This window comes from Phyllostomus discolor, chromosome 10 (genome assembly GCF_004126475.2).
Source record: "Phyllostomus discolor isolate MPI-MPIP mPhyDis1 chromosome 10, mPhyDis1.pri.v3, whole genome shotgun sequence".
NCBI classification, from domain to species: domain Eukaryota; kingdom Metazoa; phylum Chordata; class Mammalia; order Chiroptera; family Phyllostomidae; genus Phyllostomus; species Phyllostomus discolor.
In genome coordinates this window covers 30,035,671-30,060,533 of record NC_040912.2, presented here as the reverse complement: position 1 = coordinate 30,060,533, position 24,863 = coordinate 30,035,671, and the positions used below count along the sequence as shown (strand labels likewise).

The window sequence follows — 24,863 nt, the reverse complement described above, 5'->3', positions numbered from 1 at the left end:
TTAAAGTTCTTTTCACCTTTGAAACACCATGATTCACGCTGTGCTAAAGCTATTTTGGATAGTGGCGAGCCAGCCTCAAAAGTGCAGATTCCCAGAGTAGTTCTTTATTATGTCAGCATTTTCTGACCAATCTACCTTTGGGGAAACAAACTTTCTGAGACATAACAGAAGCAGAATGCAAAAAATGAATTACATTTAGCTAGGGAACGTACACTTTACACATCCTTGCTTCCTAAAGACACACAGACATCAGAAGGAAAGCCATAGATTAATGTGTGTCTATGAGATGATCCTGCCTTCAGAAAGCAAACGTAGAGGTTTGGAGTAACCAAGAACTGGAGATGGAGCATTGAAGTGAAGAGAAATCAGTGCCCCTGTCCTGTGACTGCACTAGAGCCCCGTCGTACTGTTCTCTCATTTCAGGCTGTGAGACGGTCTCAGGGGCCACCACTGTGTCAGAACCGTGTGCTGTTCTAAGGGAGCCAGTGCAGTGGCATGGTCCCTTCAAGCTGTCATCACGGATAGAACATTAGGGAAATAGAGGCCACCAGCTGGTGGGCGCTGGCTCTGGTTCACACGGTAAAGTGGAAGGGGTCAACCGAGGTTTGGAACAACAAGGGACCCAAGCCCGTGTGTGAAGTCTGAATGCAGAGCAAGGTGGATAGAGAAGAGAAATGTGGTCATAAAAATATCGCCATTCAGTTTAAGCCTCTGCCTTCTCACTGGTTTTCAGCATTTACAGACAGTGACTGTAAAAATAAATTGCCCGGTAATTTAACAAACATAAAAATGAGCGATACTCTGTGCTGACATTACTCAAAGCTTTTTAATTTCTCATTTGGAATTGCCTTAGGACCTTGCAACATAATAGAATATTCTCAAAAATAGTAAATCTTCCATTTTGCAGAACGGGTTTGATTTGTAGAGAAAGCCCACAGTCATTTAGAGAGAAGGCTGGTAAATAAGACTGATCATCTAATTTAATAACATCACTCTAGTTTAAAGTAAAACATGCTTCTAAACAGAAGAATCTGATGAGTTTACCTCATTTTCCCTACACTCATGTTTATTTTGAGTTTGCTGTGTCCCCATTTGTCCTGTTTCATGGTTGGCATAACCTTTCGTCCTCCATCTGTCTGAATTATGTGCTAGATCTGGCTCTTCAGAATCAGCCTCAAATTCCCCAAATTCCCCCAGGTCCCCACCAGCATTTCTCACAGTTCTTAGAACCTAATGCCTGAAGCATTTTAGTTGCTTGCCTCTGATATGGTTTCTTAAAGTGTAACCTATTTTATTTCATTGTATAAAACAAACATATTCATTGCAGAAAATCCTAAAATTCAAAGAAACACAAAGATGAAAACTCATTTGTCATTTCACCATTCAGAAAACAAATATCCATATTTCACTGTATGATCTTCAATTGATCTTCTAATCTCTCTCTCTTCCTTTCTGTCCTTCCCTCCCTTCCTTCCTTCTTCCCCTCTTCTTCCTCCCTCCCATATAGATCTACCATCGTTCTATCTTTCCCACTCTATACATTGCTTATAAACTGTTTTCTTCTTAATACACTATGATGTTATTTGCATTTTATTAGCACTTCAGGCTGACCATCCCTTTACCTGAGGTGCAGCCTAGTTCATTATTCATGGGCACAAGTAATCCAATTGTATACATTTGGAGTGATTGGACCGGTGCGGCCTCTGACACTGAAGATGAAAGCAGAGGGGTAATTCTGACTTTGAACTGTGGTTCAGTTTCTTGCCTTTGGCAGTGAACTCCCAGTAGAAATGAACCTTTTGCCTCAGGAATGGCTGTTTACTAAATGAATTGTAAAATCACACAACGTCTGCCTCTTTAACAATTTATGGCTGGGTGGGAACAGTACCTATATTTTCATCATGATGCTGCTTGCCACCCTGCTTGGGAGCAGATGGCAAGTATTTACTGTGAATGACCTTTTTTTTTTCTTTAATTTTTTTATCACTTAAGAGTACTTCCCTGCAGTGGTGCCATATGCTACACACAAAAGGCTGGGTTACTGGGTTATTATTTACAGCTGGAGCTGGAAGGCATATATACATTTCATGAACTGCAAGTAGGAATTTGTCTGAATTACTGGCTTAACACTGTATTCCACCAGGACCAATACCAGATTATGACATCATATCCTCATAAATAAAGATTTTGTTATACTTTTTTCCTGCCAGAATAAAAAATAATTCCTGATTTCTTGTAGGAAGCTGTCATAGCAACAGTGCCTTAAGAGAACAGAATAAGCGATTCATTCTGAAATTCTAATTTATGCCATGGACCTCTCTGGGAGAATATTGGAATATGACATTTACTAGCTTATTGAGGAAATTTGCTAAAGGTCAGAAAAAAAAACAATGACAAAGGGCCAAAACACTGTAAGAAGCTATTGTAATGGGAATGTAGCCTCTCCACAGCATTATTAAGTAACACTGGAATTTCAAAGGGATGTGAAAAAAATGATAATCTGTTCCATTTTGGTCAAGTTCAAGAATGGACTGAGTTCTTAATCTGTGTCCAGTATTGCCCTAGGGATACAAGGATGAATAACGTGGAGCTCCTCTTTGGGGCTGGGACACTGATGAGGGAAGCGACTCAAGGAAAATATAGTGCAGCGAGTACGGGGGTGGGGGGGGAGAGGTGTGTGCGGGGCACTGCGGGAGCACGGCGACCCTCCTGGCAGCAAAGAAGAGGAGAGACAGTGTCAGGGCAGGGAGCCTTTCTGGAGAAGGTGTGAAGGGAGAGGATGCAACCTGGAGCATGTCAGCAGGGGAAGAAAGAGAAGGGAGAGCAACAGCCACTCAGGCACATATTCCCAGTTTGCATGGAATGGTGAAGATCGCAAACACGTCAGAGCCACATCGACAGAAAGGATAAATGACAAGTCTTCAGATTATATATTTAACTTAATTCTTACAATCCCAAACCAAGAAAACAGAACAAAAACAAAAAAATCAAATAGGGCTAAAATAGTAATAGCAAGAAAAATTCGTGAATTAACAAGCCTGAGTTGTGTTTCTATCATATGTTACATACAGGTATATTCTATGTGTGTTTCTAAAGGCAGTAATTGCTTAGAATAAACAAGACAATGATATTTTATCTTTGAATCAAATCAAAATATGAGTGAATGAGTGCATAAATGAGTAAGTGAATAAATGCATAAAGGAGTGAATGACTATCATTAAGTGGTTTTGACCAAGTGAACCCTTTTGCATTTGAACATAAAAATAATCAAAAAAATTAATTAATACTATATTCACAATTATCCCATGAAAAGAGTAAAAATCTGAAACCCTGCAGGCATTCATCTCTACAATGTGTAACCAGAACCCACATTTGTAAATTTTCTCAATGTTCTTCCTTCTACTGTCAGCCTGTACTCATGACAATTTCTCTGTGAGATTTCCATAGGTTATACCTGAAAGAATGTGAAGAAGAAAGTACAGTCTGTAAAGGAAGGTATGTTTGAAAATTTGAACATATTGAAATTGGTATACTTTAATTATTTCAAATAACACAGGAAAGGAAAGATGGGATAGCATTTAAGGTATAATATTTAACATTTACAGTTGTGATTATGGGTTTTCTCCCCATTTTTATACTTTCTACACTATCAGCATATTCTGTGATAATAATGACATTGGGGCATGAACTTGAACATGTTGAAAGAAAAATCTTATTTTTGCTTTTCCAGGTTAAAATAAACTATGTAGCAACACAAAAGTATAAAGAAGCAATTGATACTTTCATGTGCCTATAATTGCTTATGCAATTACCCCCAGGAATATTTTATTTAAATCTGTGGTCAGAGTTTAAAGATAGGCAGATAGACGGAGAGATAGATAATATAAGAAAGAACTGATGCAAAGAAAATTTTTTCGTATAGAAAAATAAAATATGTTAAATTAAAAAGTAATGTTTAGGGGAGAAAAAATATTTTTCTAAAGGTATTCTTTCCATTTTGTCTTTGCAGGTATCTTCTAAATTGTCAAGGCTTTCTGCCAATTATATGGGCATAGTTTTGGCTCAAAGGAAAAAAAAGAGGGAAAAAAAGAGCTAACGTTATTGAGTTACTCCTCTGTGCCACTCACTGAGGTCTTTATACATAAAATTTCACTTAATCCTCCCCACCCCTTTTACACTGGGGCGAGTGTAGATTGGGAAATGAGGAAACTGAGGCACAGAAAGGGGCAGAACCAGGTCTTCACCCCAGGCAGTCTGGTTTCACAGCTGAGGCTCCCAACCATTGTGCCATCCACTGAATTCTCCAAATGACAAGACGTCAGTTAGAGCACGTGGCCAAAGCACGGTCAGGTTTTCCGTAGTTAACAAGGAATGATCCAACACAATCTCACTTCCTGTTGTCTGTCACTACGTTGGATGATGGACTCTTGGGATCAATATCCAGTAGTCAATATCTGGTTGGTTTAATACCTTGTTTTGCATTTTGTACCTTTTCTATGTGAATGTTAACAGTTTAGACCAAACAATAAAGAATAATGTAAGGATGGGTCAGCATAGCCCTAGATTCAATTCACTTTGTTCACATTTTCTTGCACCCTAAGTAACTTGAATGCTTGGGTCTGTGCTACTTGTATTTGAATGGAAGTTTTAACTCATATCAGGATAACCTTATTTAGTCAAGAATATGGTTACATAATAAGTAGACTGTACCAAATCTGTTTTTTTTTGCTCCAGTTCAATGCTAATAGTGCATGTATAACCATTTATACTTTCTATATGAATCTATTTCCCAGCAGACAGAATATTTTTAGAATGTTTTCTGAATATAGGTTTATGTAAAACTACTGTAATAATATTAATAAAACTAAAAGTTCGGCTATAAAAACAGTACCACTGTTAATATTATTACCACTAATGATGGTAACAAGTCATGTAATTTGCTTGTAGTGAATGGTGTTTTGGTATTTCTTGGTGAAAAACTATAATTTCCTTCTTTGGCACTTTTTAATAAAATTCCTTCTGTTTCTGAAGATACTGGTTCATCTGTAAGACACTGAATTCTGAGTTTACCAGGCTTAACTTGACCCTTATGGTTCAACCAGCTGACACATCTATTCTCATGCCACAGGAGTGAGATGTTTTCCTCTGCTCTGGTTCACTTTTCCTGTTCACACTGCTGTTGTAGCTATGCTCCAAGCCACATGGCAACTGATAAGAAGACTTCCCAGTGAAATAGGCCATTGGTTGTCAACTAGGGGAGATTTTGCCCCCTCTCTCCGACTCCAGGGAACATACAGTGATATCCCGAGACATTTTTAGTTGTCACAGCTGGAGGGAGGTGGTACTGGTATGTAGTGGATAGAAGCCAGGGATGCTGTTAAACATCCTATAAACATCTCATAACAATGAGTTGTTCAGCCCCAAATGTCATTACTGTGGATGTTGAGAAACTGCAAAGAGAAACTTAGAATGCAGTATTAAACATGTTAGAGGTGGCGCTATGGAGTAGGGAGGAGTGGGTTGAAAATACTGAATAAAGAGAGGGGTCTTGTTTGGGTTGGTGATGACATTATGACATGAACTTAACTCTGTACATGAGGTTAAACAACACCAGAAAAAAAGAAGCAAAGAAAACTGATGCCTGAAATAATTACTGTTTCCTGGGAAATTCAATACCTCACTGAGGAATAATTAAGTCTTCTCTGCCTATGATTCTCTCTACAACCTGACTGCAAGAATGGAGCTGAGAAAATTGGCAGGGAGAACAGCCAGCCTAGGAACCTTCTTTTTCCCTTTGGTCAGCCATAGAGCATATCCATTTCCTAGTCTAAGATGACCAACTTTTCTTTCGTGGGGATGAATAATTTAGTGCCTTCTCCATGGCTCTGGGTTTTCATACTGAAGCTCCTATTTTCCACTAGAAATAAGGTCACACAATGCACTAAGTCACAAAATGTATCCTGAAAGGTCCCTGGCAAGTATCACAACTTGAACTTCAAGAAATAGGGTTGTGCAGATGCTCAGCATTACTAGCCTTCACAGAGATGCAAATTCAAACCACAATGAGATACCACTTCACACCATCCAGAATGGCCATCATAGTGAAATCAACAAACAACAAGCACTGGTGAGGATGTGGAGAAAGTGCACTGTTGGTGGGAATGCAGACTGGTACAACCACTGTGGAAAACAGTATGGAATTTCCTCAGAAAACTAAAAGTGGAGCTGCCTTTTGATCTGGTAATTCCACTGCTGGGATTATAGCCTAAGAACCCTAAAACACAAATCCAAAAGAATCTATGCACCCCAATGTTCATAGCAGCACAATTTACAATAGCCAAGTGCTGGAAGCAACCTAGATGCCCATCAGTAAATGAGTGGATCAAAAAACTATAGTACATTTACACAATGGAATTCTATGCAGCAGAAAGAAGGAAGGAACTCCTACCCTTTGCAACAGCACGGATGGGACTAGAGAGCATTATGCTAAGTGAAATAAACCAGATGGTGAAGGACAGATACTGTATGATTTCACCTATAACAAGAACCTAATAAACAAAACAAACAAGCAAGCAAAATATAACCAGGGACATTGAAATAAAGAACAAACTCACAGTAACCAGAGGGGAGGGGATAATAAGGGAGAATAGGGGAAGGGTTGTCAAGGAACACGTATAAAGGACACATGGACAAAGCCAAAGGGGGTAAGATCGAGGGTGGAGGTGGAGATGGGTGGGGTGTGGGGGAGAGGAGGGGAGAAAATGGAGACAACTGTATTTGAACAACAATTAAAGAAATAAAAAATAAAATTTAAAAAAGGAAATAGGGTTGTACAAGCAACTGTATTTCATGATAAAATGGTGGCTAGGAAGTGTGCTTACAACAGCACTACTATGATAGTCTCTGTGACTACCCTTGTGAGAATTTCCCAGGGAAAACTTGTGATTTTTTTTTTAACTTACAATATATGGTGGGCGTAATGATGTCACTTTCCATCTGACTGACATGGTTCTTCACAAGGCAACTGTAATTCCCAATGTCTTCTTTGGTCACTGGAGCAATATGAAGGATGTTGTTTTGGGGAGAAAAGGAGTTGGTGGAGCTGATATGGACAGGTCTCCCATTTTTTAGCCACTGGTAGACTGGCCGGGTGCCCCCTTCTGCAAGGCAAGTCAGGGTCATGTTTCCTACATATTCCACAGCCCCGGAGGAAGGCTGAATCCACACCACCGGTTTTGTGACAGGATCTGCAGTGTCGAGAGAGAGAGAGATGATTTTTACTGCCATGATGTAATAATAAAAATCTATGAGATCGCTCAAATGTTAAATCCTGGGGAAATGATTCTACAGTTTCATACTTTGTCACTGTAGATATTAGGCAAAAATTAAGGAAGGGAATTAAAAAGTTACAGAAATTCAAAAGAATAAAATATAAAAAAATTGCAGCAGAAATATCCACATTCAAGAACTTACTCTTCAAGGATTTTCCAATGAAAACATTTACAGTAATGCAGTTAGTGGTAGAGAGTATCAGCTTCCTTCTTTCCTGTTTGTGTGCTTGCCAACACTGGAAAGGTGTGCTGGAGCAGACAAAACTAATTCGGTGGGTCCCCTCTCTTGATTTGTCCCAAGTCCCAAGAGCAGCTGGTGGGGTGGGTGTGGTGAATCCAAATTTCTATCTACCATTTGCAAAATATAAAGCTCATGTATATTATACTTACAGGAAATTAAGGAAAAGTTTCAGAGAACCATAGATGTACTAGTTACTTTTCCTTTTATGTGAGCAAACTATTATATGCTTTAATTACTGTGCATTTGTGTAGCAACCTTACATGTATCACTTCAACAAACCAACACCTACCTTTCAAAATTGACTCAGTCTGAAAGTAGAATGAAATGTGTTACTGGGATTATGTCATATTAGAGATATAAAAGACAAATTCAACAGAAATTCCTGTTGGAACTTCAAGACCTAAGAAAACAGTTTTATGTCACAAGTCCAATACACTGTAGTCAGATAATATCTGTCAAATGAGTAAATTTCCAAGAATGAGTATATATTTCTCCTCTGAGTTTTAACTCTAAAATTGTTGGATAAGGGTGGAAATTGTAAAAGTACCCACAACCATTTTCAGCACCTTCATTAAACTTTGGGGTTCATGTCTTTGTTTGATACAGGATGGGGGCTTGCCCAGAGTTCCACAGCAGACATGGCAAGACAAAGGGGTCATTAAGTCTGGCACTGTTTCTCTCTGGCAATTTGGAGAAATATGCATTTAATAATCTGTGTATGACTCAGAGAGTTTGAGATGACACATACGTGCAGATGATTGGCCCCAATATTAAGATTTCAATTTCCTATCAAGTTTTTAACTGGGGTTGATGTATCTTAAGTACATCGGCCTTGACTCACACAATTTCATACACTGTAAAATTGATTATGAAACAAACAGACCCAAACCGTGAGCCCAGAGGGGACAGGAAAATCGGAAAGCTTAGAAGGGAGTTGAAAGCGCAGCCCGCAGGGCAACCGGGCAGTTCTGAAGCCTCCCCCGCCTTTCTCTAGATGGGTGCAACCAGTTGGCTTGTCTGTTTAATTTAATCCTTTATCTTTTCTGACAAGAATAAAGGATTTGGAATAGCACTATCTAGATTACTATGATTTAAAAAGAAAAATTAGTTGTGTACATCGATTACATCAAAAAAGCCTATGTTTCGAATATGCCTGTGTGTGGAAAAATACGTGGTACGAAGTAAGTCAAATAGGCAACATGTGGAAGATCTCGTAGGGGGAGAATCCATCATCAGAATAGATGTTACAATTGTAATCACACATTTGCCTAAAACAGTGTAGCTCCATGTGCAGGTTTCCTGAGAAGGCTTTTTTCGTGCTCCCTAGGCCCTCCTTAAGGCATTTTGGTTGCATTTCTCAAAACAGATCCAATGTTACTACACGTTAACAAGTAATGGATGTCTTATTAAAAGTTTGGGTAGAGATAGGGTGCTACACAGGAGAATTCCATGAAAATTGCCTCTAAAATTTTCTCCTTTTCTTTCCCTGAGTCTGCTCTTCATGCACCTGCTTCCACCCCCTGTGTGTTTGTCCCCCACACATGTGCTCTGCAGTCCCCACTCCTTTACCCCACAGGTGCACGCTGAGCACCTGCTAATGGCCAATGGTGGGGTTAGGCACCAAGGACAAAGTGGAAAATAGTACAAAGTCCCTGCTCCCATGGACTTTATATTCTATGTGGGGAAGGGAAACAATAAACAAATAAAAACATATAATATTAAGCCAGTCAGAGAAAGACAAGTGCCATATGATTTCACTCACATGTGGAATAAAATGAACAAAATGAAGTAACAAGCAAAATAGAGACAGACTCATAGATAGAGAGCAGGCGGACAGATGTCAGGGGGTTCACTAACTGGGGTGTGGGGTGGAGGGATTGAGCAAAAAAAGAAAAATAAAGAGAAAAAAGGGACACAGGCAACAGTGTGGTGATTGTAGAGGGGTGGGCGTGAGGAATGGAGGAAGGTATGGAAGGGATAAATGGTGGTGGGCGGAGACTTGACTTGGGGTTTAAACACACAATGCAGTGTATAGATGATGTGTTGTAGAACTGTGCACCTGAAACCTGTAGAATTTTGTTAACCAGTGTCACTCCAAGACATTCAATAAAAAATAAAATAATAAAATTAAACATAGAATATGTTGCATGGAAGTAAGTTCTATGGAACTCAACGTAGATATTTGCCTGCCCCTCCCCCTTCTTTGGGAGCGAGGCTACACTTTGTATAACGTGGTCAGGAAAGGCTTCACAGATAGAGTGACATTTCGCCTGAGACCTTAAGGAAATAGGGGAGCAAACCAGGCCATTATCTAGGAGAAAAGCTGTTTAGGGAGAGGGAACAGCAAATACAAAAGTCTTAAGTGCGAGTGTCTTTGGCCTGTTCTGGGAAGAACAGACTGAGGGGAAGGGAGGCAGGAAGTGGGGTCACATAGGTGTGGGCTCTGTTGGGGAGACCATGGTGGGCCTTGTAGGCGGTTGTTAGCACTTTGACTTTTATTCTGAGTGAGATAGAAGGCTTTGGGAGGATTTTAAACTACAGGAGGTGGGAACAAAAGCAGGGAGGCCAGGTGGCAGGCTATTAGGACAGCCCAGGCCAGAGCCCACGTGGCGCAGGGTGGGGCAGTAGTGGGGGTGGGGAGAAGTGGTGGGACTCTGCATACTTGAAGGTGAGGCCGACAGGAGTGACTTGAGGACCAGATGTGGGACGTGAGAGGAAGGGGGGCCATGGTGATGGCAAGGTTTTGGCCTAAGCACTTGATAGAATGAAGTTGGTATTCCTGAGATTTTAGGAGAAATATTGTTAAAAAATGTGTTTAGGGGGTTAGAGGGCGGAGGGACCAAACAAAAAGGAAAAGGGACTCATGGACATGGGCAACAGGGTGCTGATTGCAGGGGTGGGGAGGGGAATATAAGGGTCAATATAAATGGTAATGAAAAAATACAATAAAAACATTAAAAAATAAAAATAAAAATATGGGTTTAGAGAGAAAAATGTGAAGTTGGGCTTTGGACATAGTATATTTAAGGTATACCACTTAAATACCTCAATGAGGAGAATGAATGCCTGAAAGTTAGCTGACCCCACTGCCCCTCAGAGGACATTTCTCACAACTTTTGCTGCTCCTTAAGTACAGTCTTTAAGCAGGTCTCATCCTCCCCCACACAGTGTGCCAAAATAAAATCTCCCTGTGACATAATTAGAGCTCTTCCCAGGGTGCATTCTGCTACTGAGAAAATAAAATTGTCTCCATCTTATTTTATTATCAACTTTATACTCAATAGTTTCCAGGCAAACAAATGAGTTCTACTTATTGCTGGATCACCTGGGGCAGGGTTCCGTGCATGTCCTTTACATGCATGTCTTCTGCAATCCTCAGGATGCCTCGTGAGGTGGGTAGTGTCATTTGTGCTCTGAGACACTGAGGCTGTGTGGGTTAATTGATTTGCCCAAAGTAGGAGAGCCAGGACCTAAAGCCCAGCACTTTAATCTGAGTCACGACTCACTGCCATGCTGCCCGGCTGCCCATGCCACTTACAGTGGACTCACCGTCAACAGTGACTTGTATCTTCTGACTAGCTGAGAGCGTTCCATTGCCCTGAATGTTGACCTTCACGATGTAATTGCCTTCGTCAGTGAACTGCAGTGGGTTGATGAGCAGAGATGCGTTGGGTGGCATCATGGTGAACTTGTGTTGGTATTCCAGGTCGGGAACCACAGACTTGTTCACAGAGCCCAGTAAGTACTGGGGCATCATGTGGTGTCTCTCAAACAGCCATATGATCTGGATGTCTGAGGCCGGGGTGTGGAATCCATAGTGCACAGGGAGGTAGAGGGCCTGACCCCTGGTGCCATGGACAGTGTGTGATGGCACCACCACCTTCAGCCCGGAGCAAGCTCCTACTACAAAGGAAAGGAAAGCAGTAAAGACCCAGAGCTGCATTTCACAGTCTAAAGAGGCAGTGCAGAGAGAAGCTGATCACACGATAACTCCTTTCAAAGAAGAGAGGCTTCCAGGCACTGACCATTCTAGTACCGGTTATGGGTAGAGGTAAATATTTGTCTCTGAAACCTTGTGCATTTCAAAAACTCCACCCAAACACTGTGTTGATTGCATGACTTCTTTAAAGAAAAGCAGAAGTTATTACCTATGACTGTTGAAGAAGAATGGGAAAAGGAGAACTGTGAGAGATTATTAGTTCTAAAGTCCATGAAACCTTTAAGACATTTGAAATTGTGACTATGTTAAGATCTCAGTTATATCATATCCTAACCAAACTATGTGATTCAAGAAACATTGAAGGGGTACTTCCTCCCAAGAATCTTCTTCCAAAGTCCTCTGAAATGATTAGTAGTACATTTTTGGAACTTTTTCCTTTTAGCCAAAGCCCTGACAAATGCAAAGATCCCAGGGAGAGTGACGTTAAATCATTATCAGACACGATCAGTTATTCCTGCTCAGAGGCAGGAAGCTGGCTGGTGTGTTTGAGGAACAGCGAGAGGCAGGAGTAGGAGCAGGGTGAAGGAGGAACGTGGTAAGATGTGAGGTCAGCAAGGTGGCAGGGGGCAGATCAGCCCATGTCTCTCAGAGTCATGGAAAAACACTTCGGCAATTATTCTCTGAGTGAAGTGGGGATACAACTAGAATTTTGTGAGCAGAGAGGGATATGATTTTTTTAAGGTGTACTTTCATTGCTGTGAGAATAGATAGAAATAAGGGCATGAGAAGGAGCAGGAAACCGCTTAGGAGGTGACTGCAATAAAGTAGGCAAGAGACGGTTGTGCTGTAGACCAGGGTGGTGGTAAAAGACACTGTGAGAAAAGACTGGTGCAGCGAGCAGGTTTGGCGACACATTGGGGGTAGACATATGAAACCAAGAAGAGTCAACAATGATTCCAGGGTTGTTGATCAATGGGAGGAATGGAGTTGTCGTTTATTAATGGAGAACTAATAAATCATTGGGAAGACTGTGGGGAGAACAACTTTCCTGGGGAAGATCTGGAGTCAGTTTTGGACAAGTTCATTTTAGATGCCCATTAGACATCGAAGAGGGAACACTGAAAGGGTGTACTAGGCGTGAAAGCCTGACTGCAGTGAAGTAAGGAGGGAATGAGGGTCCTGGAGGGCTCTGGAGGGCCCTGGGGCATGGACCTCTGCCCAGTGCAGAGCCCTGGCTCCTGGCCTCCTGGCTGCCTGGGTTTCTTTTGGCCCAGGTACTTACTGCTGTGTGTGCAGGTCTCTTTCTAGTTTCTGGCATTTAGAGATCTCCCTGTCCTTACTTAAACCATGACACATTGTTTCATTTGATCTAGCATTTCTATGTACTTGCAAGTGAGAAGAGAGTCTTCCTTAGTTTAGGCTACCATGTTGCTGAAGTCCTAATTAAAATCTCTTTGCCTCAAAACCCTCATTTTTAGAAGTAGCAATATGGTACCTGTATCATAGGAATATTTGAAACAGTGGGGGAGGGAATAGAGGAACTTACATGTGAAGTATTTTGAAGAGTAAGGGGAAAAAGAGAGAATGGAAAGGAAATTGGAGACAGTGAGTATAGACAACACGTCTGGGAATTTTCCTGTGAAGGGCAGCAGGAAAACATTTGTAGCTCTTGGAGTGATGCACTCGAAAGAGAAATCTTGATGAAGCAGAATACAGATGCATGAAGATGGGGTAAAATCCGAGGTGAGAAGAGATGGGGATTTGGGCACAAATACATGTCTTACAACTGTTATCGAAAAGGAAGAGTTTGCCCAGCTGGCACTAGCAGAGCCAAACACTAAACCCTGAAGATTGCAGGGGAGAAAGAGTTTATTATGCATGGCACCCGGCAGAAGAACTGGAAGTGAATGCTCAAAAGCCCAAACTCTCCAATGGCATGAGGTTACAGATTATATAGGGCAAAAATCACAGACACAGTGGGTTAGAAGTTCAGGGTCATGTTGGGAGCTGATCGGTAATCAGTCATTTCTTCAGGTCTTGAAGACAGCTCTGAGGTCCTCTCATTCATAGAAAAGGAGAGAAGGAGTCATTCCACCTTCAGGTTCAGGAGCTAAAACGTACCTTAGGTCAAGATATTATCTTTAACTTAAAATACCTTGTGACCCTTGGTCAAGTCACGGCCATTGTTTCTGGCTGCCTCGGGCAGGTGAAGATTTATAAGGGAAAGATCCAAGGCTTGCAGGGCCTGCTGTGTTGGGGCTACATATGAGCTTGAAATTACACATTAAATCAGGTTTCACAGTTTCCACTTCCTCATATAGAAAATGTTTACTATCTTTAATTGCTTCCCCTTTTCATCCCTAACTAGGAAGGGAATCTTGAAGCTTTATCTCAGTCTCAGTCTTAGAAAGGGAAAGGTATAAAGTCCTATTGTACAATGATTTCTTTGGAGAAAGTGGAAGACGAAGGCCTGCTCCTAGGAGGTATCAAGTAAATTTCTACTGGCAGTAAATTTCCCTTTTTCCTTCCCAGGGTAGCAGTAGGAACAAAGATTTCCATGTTTTTGGTCTTTGGCTAGCTGGTAGCAGAGAGTAAGACCCTGGGGCCAGCAGGGAAGTTGGAGCAAAGAACTCAGGAGAAAGAAGGGGCAAGATCAGAGGAGGTGAGAAGGAGAAGGGACTCCCAGTGGCTCAACAGAAACCAACTGTATGGACTGGAAGTTAGGTGACTCTGTGGGAAAAATAAACAAGTAAGTGTCTTACAGTCTGTCCTCGCCCTCTGTGTGTATTTGTGGTTGACTTGTAAATTTTTTTCTTTTTTGATGATGGGCTGTACCTGTATATTCATTTTAGTGATTTGGTCCATAGCAAAAGAGTTACAAAAGTAGGAAGATTTGCTTCTGTTTTCTTTTCTGGAAAGTGCAAGAATGTTAAATTTGAATCTGTAGAAAAAGAAGGGACTGGTTGCTGGGATTCTAAAGAGGAGGTAAAGTGGATCACAGGAAAGGAGTAATGGTTTCTGCAAGGAAATCATAACAGAGAGAAAGGGAGATGAGAGAGGACATCTGAGACGTGAAGCGCTGATGCCTGAGACGTGTAAAGCTGAGGCTGACAGAGGGAACGAGGCTCTCAGAGTCACAGATTTTAGAAAGACACCAGGCATTTGGATGGGAGACCAGTACAGGGAAAAGTCCATTTCAGTGTGAGTGTTGTCTGCATGAAACAACACGCATTTGCATGCCTGTCATTGACATTGGAGCTTTCAAGCTCCTGACAAGTTCCTGGTAAACAATAATAAAAACTAGGTTTTTAGTGCCCATTATTAACCTACGTAAAATGTAATTTCCACGATATGCATTGTGTCTGGCTGTCTTCTTTTTTACTGAACTACACATACAAACATTAATGAGGGTTTCATCATTCACTCCTCGGCTTGAACTCCCTTCCCACTTCCACCATATGGTCTTAAATCCATCACTTGCTAATTAATTGCCTTGAAATGAGGGGTTTCAGGAACCTATTTTCTAAATTTGCAGAGAAAGGCTACTATATCTTATACATTGATAAAGTTAAAAATTCACCAAATGTGAGGTCTTAGTAAAGGACACACACTTGGAATAAAAATGGGGGTTGATTGGTGAAGTGACCTTAGTAGTTGTTTTTATTCTCTAGACCCCAGTTTTGTCCAGTGCAAAAAGGGGGTGCTATCAGGTGAGGTCGAAGGCCTCTCTTACACTGATGTTCTCCACATTCTAAGGTGCTTTTCCCATGGTGGCAGGAACCTTACTTTTGAAGCTGAAGGTTCCATATTTAACTGAGAGAGAGCCCAAAGAATTTTGAAGTATTGAGTCTCAGGTTTCAGTCCACTCAATACATTGCCAATCCCTGGCTGTCCTTTAATAAAGGGGCAATTCTGTGTTTGTTACCAAGGAATCAAGGGGGAGGGCGGGAATCCACATCATCGCCTTGAGAATACCCTGGAAAAGCTACATGGCCACTGACACAGAGCTTGGGAGTTGCCTGGGTTAGTCAGCAGTTTGGTCATTGATGTGCAGACCCATTTAACACACTTTATACAGCTCAAGCGCGGCCGCTGCTGACTGGGGTGAGGCTCTAGATGCCCTGAACGCAGTTCTGGCCAGTCTGTTGGAGTCTTTTGGGGAAGTCGTTGCAAAGGTCCTTGTTCGCTTTTTTTGAAAAGGATAAGAACCCTTTCTTATCTACATTTTTTTGTGTGGTTGCGGTTGAAAAAGATGAACTGAGATTGTAATATTCTGAAAATGGTCGGGAAACACTTACGTACTGTGGAGTGCCAGCTTTATGGGAACAGAAATTTTCGTGACTTTTGGATTTTGAATCAGAATGCTGAATCAAAGTATGAAAGACTGATTAGAAAGTCTGTGACTGGAGTTATGAGAAGTGAATTTTATTTCATAAAATATTGCATATGAATATTGCAGCCCAGGTAAAAATGAAACCACTTTAGTGGAAAATAGCACTTTATATGGCACTTACAATATTGTTTATGGAGGGTGAACTAGTTCTTTGGACCACTTTAGAAACTGCATCACATTATAATACCTTAAACAACATATTGCCATTAATATCTCTGCATATATTCAATACTTATCACATCAATTATATGAAGTCACGTCATTTGAAATTTTTAAAATATATGTACGAAGCACATAGCACAGCTTGACAATACTGTTTGTGTTGGTCGCCTATACCAGTTTTAATCAGATAAATTGTAGGTAGTAAGCTATAAGAATGTCTTCAAGGAATAAAATTTTATTTTGGCCACTTATAACCTTTTTATTTTGCAGGGAAGACATGCCTCTGTTGATAGGACTCAATCCTTACTTGCAGTGAACTTGGGAGTGTGAACAGGTGTGAACAGATCATTGAATGCCTCCTCTACACCACAGGAACACGTACTCTCTTGCCATTGCTGTGTTTCCCCCACAGATGTGATGAATTCATGTGTCTATCAGCAGTTAAGTAACTTCAAAAAATTTGCTTCATTTTGAATGTTTTTCAAGTGCTCTTTTCTAGTTGTATGAGAAAACCTAAAAAGACTAAAACTATTAATTTTAGAAAGTCAACCCCTGTGTGAAAAAATAAACTTCAAAAATGATATAAAAGTGATGAAATTTTAACTTCCTTTTGATATTCCAAATATTTTTACTTAAATGAAAATGTATTTCATTTGTATTTGTAGATTAATACTTTTTCAGTATAAAAAAGGAAAACTCATATACTTTTTGCATATAAAGCACACTAATCTGGAGAGACATTGTTGATACAATTAATAATCTGACATCAAAATTATAGCAATAATCTCCCTGGTAGACACTCCCTTAAACAATGTAGTAATAGCGTTTTAGAGGAATGTCTGGTGTTAAAGAACACCTGAAGTCATATTGTAAAATGTATGTATATTCCATAAACAAAAGACTCCTTAGGCCACTGTCCCTGTGTTGAACATAAACATCAAACTTTCCCAGTGACCTCTACCAGTAGCTCAAAATAGTTGGCATTTACTTCTCCATTACCGTGTATGATATTAGCAAGCATAACACAGCTATTGTTGACTGAAAATAAACTCTTGCATATTTAGAAAAAATAGAAAGTATACAGTCTTACTTTGAATAGACTTTACAAACTACATTTTGGGCTTCAAATTTTTAAGTTTTTATTTTAAAAGAAAAAAACCAAACAAACAGATAATTTAATATTCCAAAAAACAAAAAGATTCCCACATTCCCTGTGGTCTTTATGACACACCACCAATGGGTAAGAGAGTTTGTGTAAGATAATAACTTAAGGGATAATAACTGCTTTAACTACTTATGAATATGCTATTTCTCTAAAGCATTTTTAGCTGAATTTCTCAAGTGAACTGTCTCTAAGTTCTTCTTTAAGCCAATTACAAAAGCATTACTTATGAAATGACAGCAGTCCTACTGTTATAAATTAGCAACCAGTGGGGCACTGACACACAGGATACTTTTAAATCACAGAAAAATGCACAAAGAGAAGAAGCCAGTTACGACAGTTGTTTGATTTTTCTAAAAATAATATCTGTATTGATGTGAATGTGACAACATATACACTGGAATGATCACAACTAGGGAAACCTCAAACACTTTAAAAAATTTTACAAATTGTACATTTCAAATATGTGGGATATATACAACATTAGGTATAAATGTGAATAACAATTTCATTTATTATAAGGAAATATGCCAGTAAAAGCAAGGCTCTAAACTACTGAAGAAGGCTAAAACAAATTGCTCATTTAAGTAAGTTGCTCTTCAAATTTAGGAAATAGAAGCTTTTAAAAATTCCCATTGGTTGAATGTAAACCAGAAACTAACCTTGACTTTAAAACCGATAGGTAGGAAGGCTGAAAGACAGAAAGCCTGGTGAAAATGACGATGACGCAGAAATGGTGGGGATGTTGGAGAAAGACTCCTTTGAATGCTAAGGATAAAGAGATGGAGGAAAAAGTATTCAGGTGGAGAAAAGAATTTTTTAATAGGACTAGACATTAGGCAAAGAGGAAGGCTGAAGGCATTTTGGAGAAATAATACTTTTTAAAACCCATTTCTCCCTGTTGCATATAAAATATTCTTTGTCAGTGTGGAACCTCACCTTTTTCCATTCTTCATAAGATAGGTAGTGCAAAATGAAGTAGATCTAGTAGTTTGCCACCATATCTTGAATAAAAACAGCAAGTAAACATTTTCAAAAATTGTTTTGAGTTTCACTATAAGCAGTCACGAATTCATGGCCTCTAAGAATATTTGCCAAAATGCAAAGTACCGAGGACTACCGAACCTACACGTAAACTCTCTAAAATGAACAACTTCATTAGGTTTTTAGAGTATCTTCACTGTCCAAATGAGTGCTGTTGACAATAATTGTCATTCTCGGAAGACAATGACCATCCATTTATTGAAATTTGTTTCTCCTAAATGTTCCTGCCACTTTGCTGGAACAAAGTGTGTTATTGTATAAAGGGTTCTGAGCTGTTCTTCTATTATCTGAGTCAATCTACAGCCCAAAGCAAATATTTACCTTAAACCCACAATTAAAAAAACAAACAAACAACAGCTAAAAATTAGGTGGTGCAGTGTCTTACCTACAAGAAGGAGGTATATTTTGTACTGAAAGACCCCACCGGCACTGCCGAAGGGCTCCATGGAAGCATCCTGGCCCATGTACACAGCGTCCTGTTTGTAGTGGCACCTTGGTTCATGGACCAGCAGCTGCTGGCTTATTTGCCAGGGAAATTAGTAGTGAGGTAACAGACCTATCCTGCCTCTTGCTTCTGTGATTTGAATACAGAATGAATGTGTATACAAAGGACACAGGGAGTGGGAACACCTGTTTTATGTTCTGCAAGAATATGGGCTTATGACTTTCAGAACAGCTTCTTAGCATTTATCAGTAACTGTCAATATATTTCATGAGTAATCCTTAGCTATTAATGATTACATGAAGGGAAACATCCTTTTGGGTAACTTTACTGAAAAACAGTATGCTTTTATAATGAGAGTATATTGTGAAGTAGTCTGAAAAACAAAAGCTGTTTTCATGTAAAACTGTGACATTATTTTGAAATTAAAATTTTTTCCCACAAAAACTGAACTATTTCATAGAGCTTCTAAGCAGTTATAAATCATCATGAAGTGACTGAGGAACATGTAAAAATTATACCAAAGAATCAAAACAGAGCACCTGAATATCTTTAAAAATATATTTGTCTATGCAGTATTTCATATTACAAGTTTCTGCTATGATTTTATTGAATCTATGGATTCATGTTATTTTTAAAAGCAAACCACAGGTGTGTTTCCAAGTAACACTGAATTATGGGCCGGCAGAGTTATAATGAAAAGCCTATGCCAGCAGATAATATCTGAGGCCGCATTTCCACAGCTGAGCACAGAGGAAATGAACCAATGGGCTGGAGAAGTCTCACCACTGCTGTGATGTCCGGGCTGTGGTGTCCCAGCCCGGCCTCTTCACTGCCATGGCAGCAGGCAGCCTGAACATTTCTGCTTCAGTTACTAAGTTATAAGTTAACCCTCATTTCATTTCATTTCTTGTAAGAAGGTTCTAGTCCAAACCTTCCACTCTATAAAATAAAAAAAGAAGTATATAAACAAACCTGTATCAAACTGAGCAAAATTCCTTGCATAAATTGTTTTTAACCATAAAGGCTCACTGAAGAAATTAAATGATAATAGATAAGGAAGACTATTCCTCAATTATAATTGAAGGACACACACAAAAAGGAATGATAGTTATTTTGGAATCCAAGTTTGGAAACACTTTCTATGTTCAGGCTCCCAACTCTTCCACAGGTGCTTCTCTAACCAGAGGGAGTGACTGTTGGAGAACCTGAAGCCTCTTCAGAGGTCACTTGGTGATCTCTCCGTGCTTCGGAACGATGGCAAGAGCCTCCCCCAGGTAATTACTGCACCACACCTTTCTCTGAGCTGCACAGGTGTCTATTGCGGCACGCATCACACTAGCCTCAATGAGTTCATCGCATGTTTACTTTCCCACTGGGCTCCTAGAATGCAGGCCAATCTGATTCATTTCTGAATCCTTAGCACCTAGCATAGTGATTAACTAGTATTTTTGTAAGTTGTTCCCCTAGAAATAAACCCCACATGCTCTTTAGCCCATGTCTTCTGATTCTCAGTTCATGCTTAAGAAATGCATGTAAATTTTAATATTGTGTTACACAAAGTACGATTTGGAAAGTAACATGGAAATTCTATAGATTTCATATGGACTCTATAAGCCCTCACATTTTTAAAATCAATATTAATCTTCAATTACCTTTATTAAAATAAGCTCTTTCCAGTTTCAAACCCAGTGCTGGTTCATGAAGTTTTTTGGGTCCTACACAACATGAGAGAAATAAATACAATGTAGTGTTTTCTTCCTAATCTTAAATTTACTCAACTTAAAGGAGTAATTTTATTTAGTTATTTTTGTGTTATATTTAAAAATTTCTTTGCTGACATAGGTGATAACAGGTGCTATGTAAATAAATTACAAGTAAATGATTGGTAAATAAATAATATTACCAATAAATAAGATAAGTGCCAACATTAATCATAGTTGTAATCTTTTCACGTCATGGCAAATATTAAAAAAAAGTAATATTACTTGTGTGACACAACTTCCTAAAGTGCTACCTGGCAGAACTATGACACAGTGCCCTCTTGTGGCAGATGATGGGTATAAACTCTTACCTGCTCGACTAGTTTCTGAAATCAGGATGTTTATACAGGAAGCCTTTACAAGTAATGTTAAACTATAACTTCAACTATTGTAAATGTTTACATGATTGTTAAAAATGGTTTAAAGTGTTTAATAATTGTAGGAAATTTCTCACCATCAATGTCTTACATTTCACTTGTAACCCCCTGGGGAGCTCTGCTCTACCATTCTATTCAGGAGCCTGTATATTGATCTTAGTTATATTTGCATTTGCAATGAAAAAACTGATGAATCTAAAACAATTTATATCCATGGTGATTAAATTTCAAGCAATGCAAGGAGCCACTGGGGCTGGAGAGAGAGAGAAAGAGGGCTAGAGAAAGAAGTTGGCAAGAAGGTTCAGGGCTTTTTGTCACCTCTCAAGTCACACTATAATTTACTAGTTTTAATAAATTGTAAGTAAGTCTGGTCTTGCTTTAATAAAGCAAACAGTCATTCATTCCAAACATCTACATTCTTTACTTATGAGTAGCATATGAGTAATTTGTAATGGGAGGGACAATTGGAAAGGAGAGATGGTGAACTGAGAAGTTCACGTAGAACAGTGGGGGCCAGGAAGAAGTGGCAAAGGAAGCACTCTCTTATGTTGTAATGGGTTGATCCTAGGAAAGCTTACAGTTTATTGGGAAGAGCTGACCGCTGGAGGGGGCCAGTGCTACCACCTATGCCTGTGCTGGTGTGCACTTCTGTGTAGCTATGTCTAACAGGGCTGCAGCCCAGAAACCTAGGTCTGCTGATAAGACTGCTCAATGACTATGCAGCCACAGCTTCCTTCCTGAGTCCTTCTCTAGGTCACTGTTTCATCTTCAGAAAGTATTCTGTTTTCTGCTACTGCTTGCTCAGGAAGTGCAGTTACATCATCTTGCAGAGGTCACATTTTTCCACTATTTTGATATTCATAGGATGGCTAGAAACATATCTTTTTAATCAAACTGAGATCTCTGCTTTTATTTAAGCTTCTAGAGTCTCCTCCCATTTGTACCACCAGAAATATGCCCTTATCCTACTTTGCTGCTAATGCTCCTGCCCCAGATCAGATCCACGTAGCTCTTAGGCCTGATGTTCCCATCTGCAAAAATGGGTCCAGCACTCCTTTATAAAATGACTATCACCCAGCAAGCTTTCCTCAAGACTTGTGGGCAGGCCATCCATATTATCCACTACTGTGCTCTGTCCTGCCACTAACAGCCTTCAGGCAAGTGTGCAAATCCTAAATAAGTCTTATATATGTATTTTTGGAAAATGGAAATGAAATAATGTGCTTCACCTTTTAAAAAGTGCTCTTGAAGTTTGTAGTTTTTTTATGGTCAATAAAAATGCATCATGTATAGCTCAATTATTTTCTATAGTGTTAGGGTATGTTCAGTTAGAAAATATAGTTTATTTAGACAATATAGTTTATTTAGACAATAGCACTGGCTTACTTTATATGTTTTCAATATTACAATCACAGCCTTTGAGCTTTCAGAAGGCTGAATTGTTCATTTCTTTTTAGTTTATAAGAAATAAAATAAACTGTATAGTATTAGAATAAAATGAAAATTTAAAGTTTTTTTGCTTTTTCAGGGTCAAATAGGTACAGAAAATACCCATTTCTCCAAATTTGGCTGATAGGAAAAAAATACACTGAATAAAAAACTTTTTTTTAATTTGGATCTGGATTTGAGTGTGTGTTCTAGTCCTGGATCAATCTCTAATAAAATGTGTGGCCTCAAACAGTTTAGGTGGGTAAATTTTCCCATTTCACAAAGAATGGAGTTGAAAGGCAAGAGCTGGCTGCCTGTAAGAATCACTGTTTTTTAAACACAGAACCCCAAAGAGAACAATAACAATACCCCTTCAACCAGTCAGGATGGCCACCATAACCAAATCAACAAACAACAAGTGCTGGTGAGGTTATGAAGAAAAGGGAACCCTAGTACATTGTTGGTGGGAATGCAGACTGGTGCAGCTACTGTGGAAAACACTGTGGAATTTCCTCAGAAAACTAAAAATGGACCTGCCTTTTGACCTGGCAATTCCACTGCTGGGATTATGCCCTAAGAATTCTGAAACACCAAATCAAAAGAATCTATGCACCCCAATGTTCATAGCAGCACAATTTACAATAGCCAAGTGCTGGAAACAACCAAGATGCCCATCAGTAAATGAATGGATCAAAAAATGATGGTACATTTACACAATGGAATACTATGCAATAGAAAGAAAGAAGGAGCTCCTACCCTTTGTGACAGCATGGATGGAACTGGAGAGCATTATGCTAAGTGACATAAGCCAGGAGGTGAAAGACAAATACCATATGATCTCGCCTTTAAGTGGAACCTAATTAACAAAACAAACAAGCAAGCAAAATATAACCAGGGACACTGAAATTAAGAACAATCTGACAGTAACCAGAAGGGAGGTAGGAGGGAATGAAGGGGGGAAGCGGGGAAGGGATCTCAGTGACAGTTATAAGGGACACATGGACATAACCAAGGGGGGTGGAATCAGGGGAGGGAGTTGGGGATGGTTGGGGTGGTTGGGAGTGGTGGGGGAAAATGCAAACAACTGTACTTGAACAACAATAAAATAAAAAAATAAAAATAAGTGAAAAAAAGAACAATAGCACACTCTTCATGTGAATATAAATGTTCAGGCTCAAAAACTGCTGAACTTGCTTTTCAACAAAATTGTAAACTCCTTGAGGACCACAAATGTGTCTTAGAATCTAAAGTGCTTCTAAAGTGCTTAGTATCCTTCCGCCTCATGCCCAGCAATTGACCACTGTTTACTGAACTGGGTTTTAGTTTGTATGTTAATATGATTAGCAATTTGTTTCTTTTGATGCTTTTAGGAACTTCTAAATCTGAAAGACTTTCACACACTGAGATCTGTCTGGCAATTAAGATTATAGCAGGCAAGAAAAGAAGAAGAAGAAGAAGAACTAAACTAGTATTGTCCTAAGGTGACTGGAATTTCTTTATACAGTTAGCAATAACAGAGTCAGAGAAGCATATAGGTAAACATAGAATTTCAAAAGGAATTTTTAAGCACAATTATAGAAGTATGTACAGGTTTGTTTCATTGGAGCAGAGATGTGGGCAGAATCATGACTATAATACCTCACAACTGTAAGGTTCTGTACAATTTATAAATTGCACTTACTGGCCTCATCTCCTTTATCCTTACAAAACCCTAGGTCAGATATTTCAACTTCATTAGTAAAAATTAAGAAGAGTCTGAGAGGTCAGATAAAGGAATTTGAGTTGGAATTCACTATATTAGTGTTCCTCAACCGTCAGTCATTTCCAAACCACATTTATTATTTTTGCTGCAACTACCTAATACTTTTCATTTACGTCATATTTAACATTTTTTTGTCTTAAGAAATATTTTTGAAATCATGAGTCTGATGATTTTTCCCCTAATAAACACTAAAAAAATGAAATAAAAAATTATCAGTAACATGGGTTGACATAAGAAACATCTAAAACCTATAGAGAAATGATTTATGCATTTATTTGAGCCAAGCTGACAATTGCTAGGAAGAGAAATCTCAAAGAAATGAGGAAATGCTTCAGAGGATGGCAGTTTTACAGTTTACTTTGCACATTAGAATCAAAGGAGGAAACCTAAGGGGGATTACATGAAATCCATCAGTGGTGGAGTACAGCAATGGGACAAAGCAAGGCAGGGAAATCTCTGAGATCGGATAAAGAGTAAAATGGAGACACACGTACTTCTTTTACATTCGTGGGTACAGGACAGTTAACAATTAACATTTACAGCACACAGACATGGTATTCAGGGAACATGATAACAATGAAGGGTTCTGTGATCTCATGCCTCGGTGTGCCCTGAGGGGTCTGAAAAGGGTACTCTGACATTCCAAAGGTATGTTATTTTAGATGGAGAAAGACAATAGAGGCTCATTTAAGGTAAAGAATGACCTTTGTCTAGAAAGCTACAAGCCTGGGGTGTGACTACCTACCTTTGGTTTTTGGGACAGTGCTCAACCAACTGAGCCACACTGGCCAGGACTATCATTAGGGTGGTTGGTGTTG

The 24,863-nt window shown here is 39.4% G+C and overlaps 1 protein-coding gene across 3 annotated transcripts in view; it reads right to left on the bottom strand.

Annotated features, from left to right (window-relative positions):
• HEPACAM2 (HEPACAM family member 2) overlaps positions 1-18,840 on the bottom strand; it is a 39,050-nt gene extending 20,210 nt beyond the window's left edge. The window contains exons 1-3 of one of the 3 annotated variants that reach the window (XM_036010611.1): positions 18,659-18,840; positions 11,122-11,475; positions 6,963-7,247 (exon numbers count right to left, since the gene is read on the bottom strand). In XM_036010611.1, the coding sequence (XP_035866504.1) occupies positions 6,963-7,247; positions 11,122-11,475; positions 18,659-18,737 (718 nt within the window). In that variant the 5' untranslated portion in view covers positions 18,738-18,840. Of the gene's footprint in view, positions 1-6,962; positions 7,248-11,121; positions 11,561-18,658 lie in introns of those variants that run through there. The other 2 variants (XM_036010610.1, XM_028525598.2) reach the window with 2 other exon arrangements.
• Between the last annotated feature and the right edge of the window lie 6,023 nt (positions 18,841-24,863).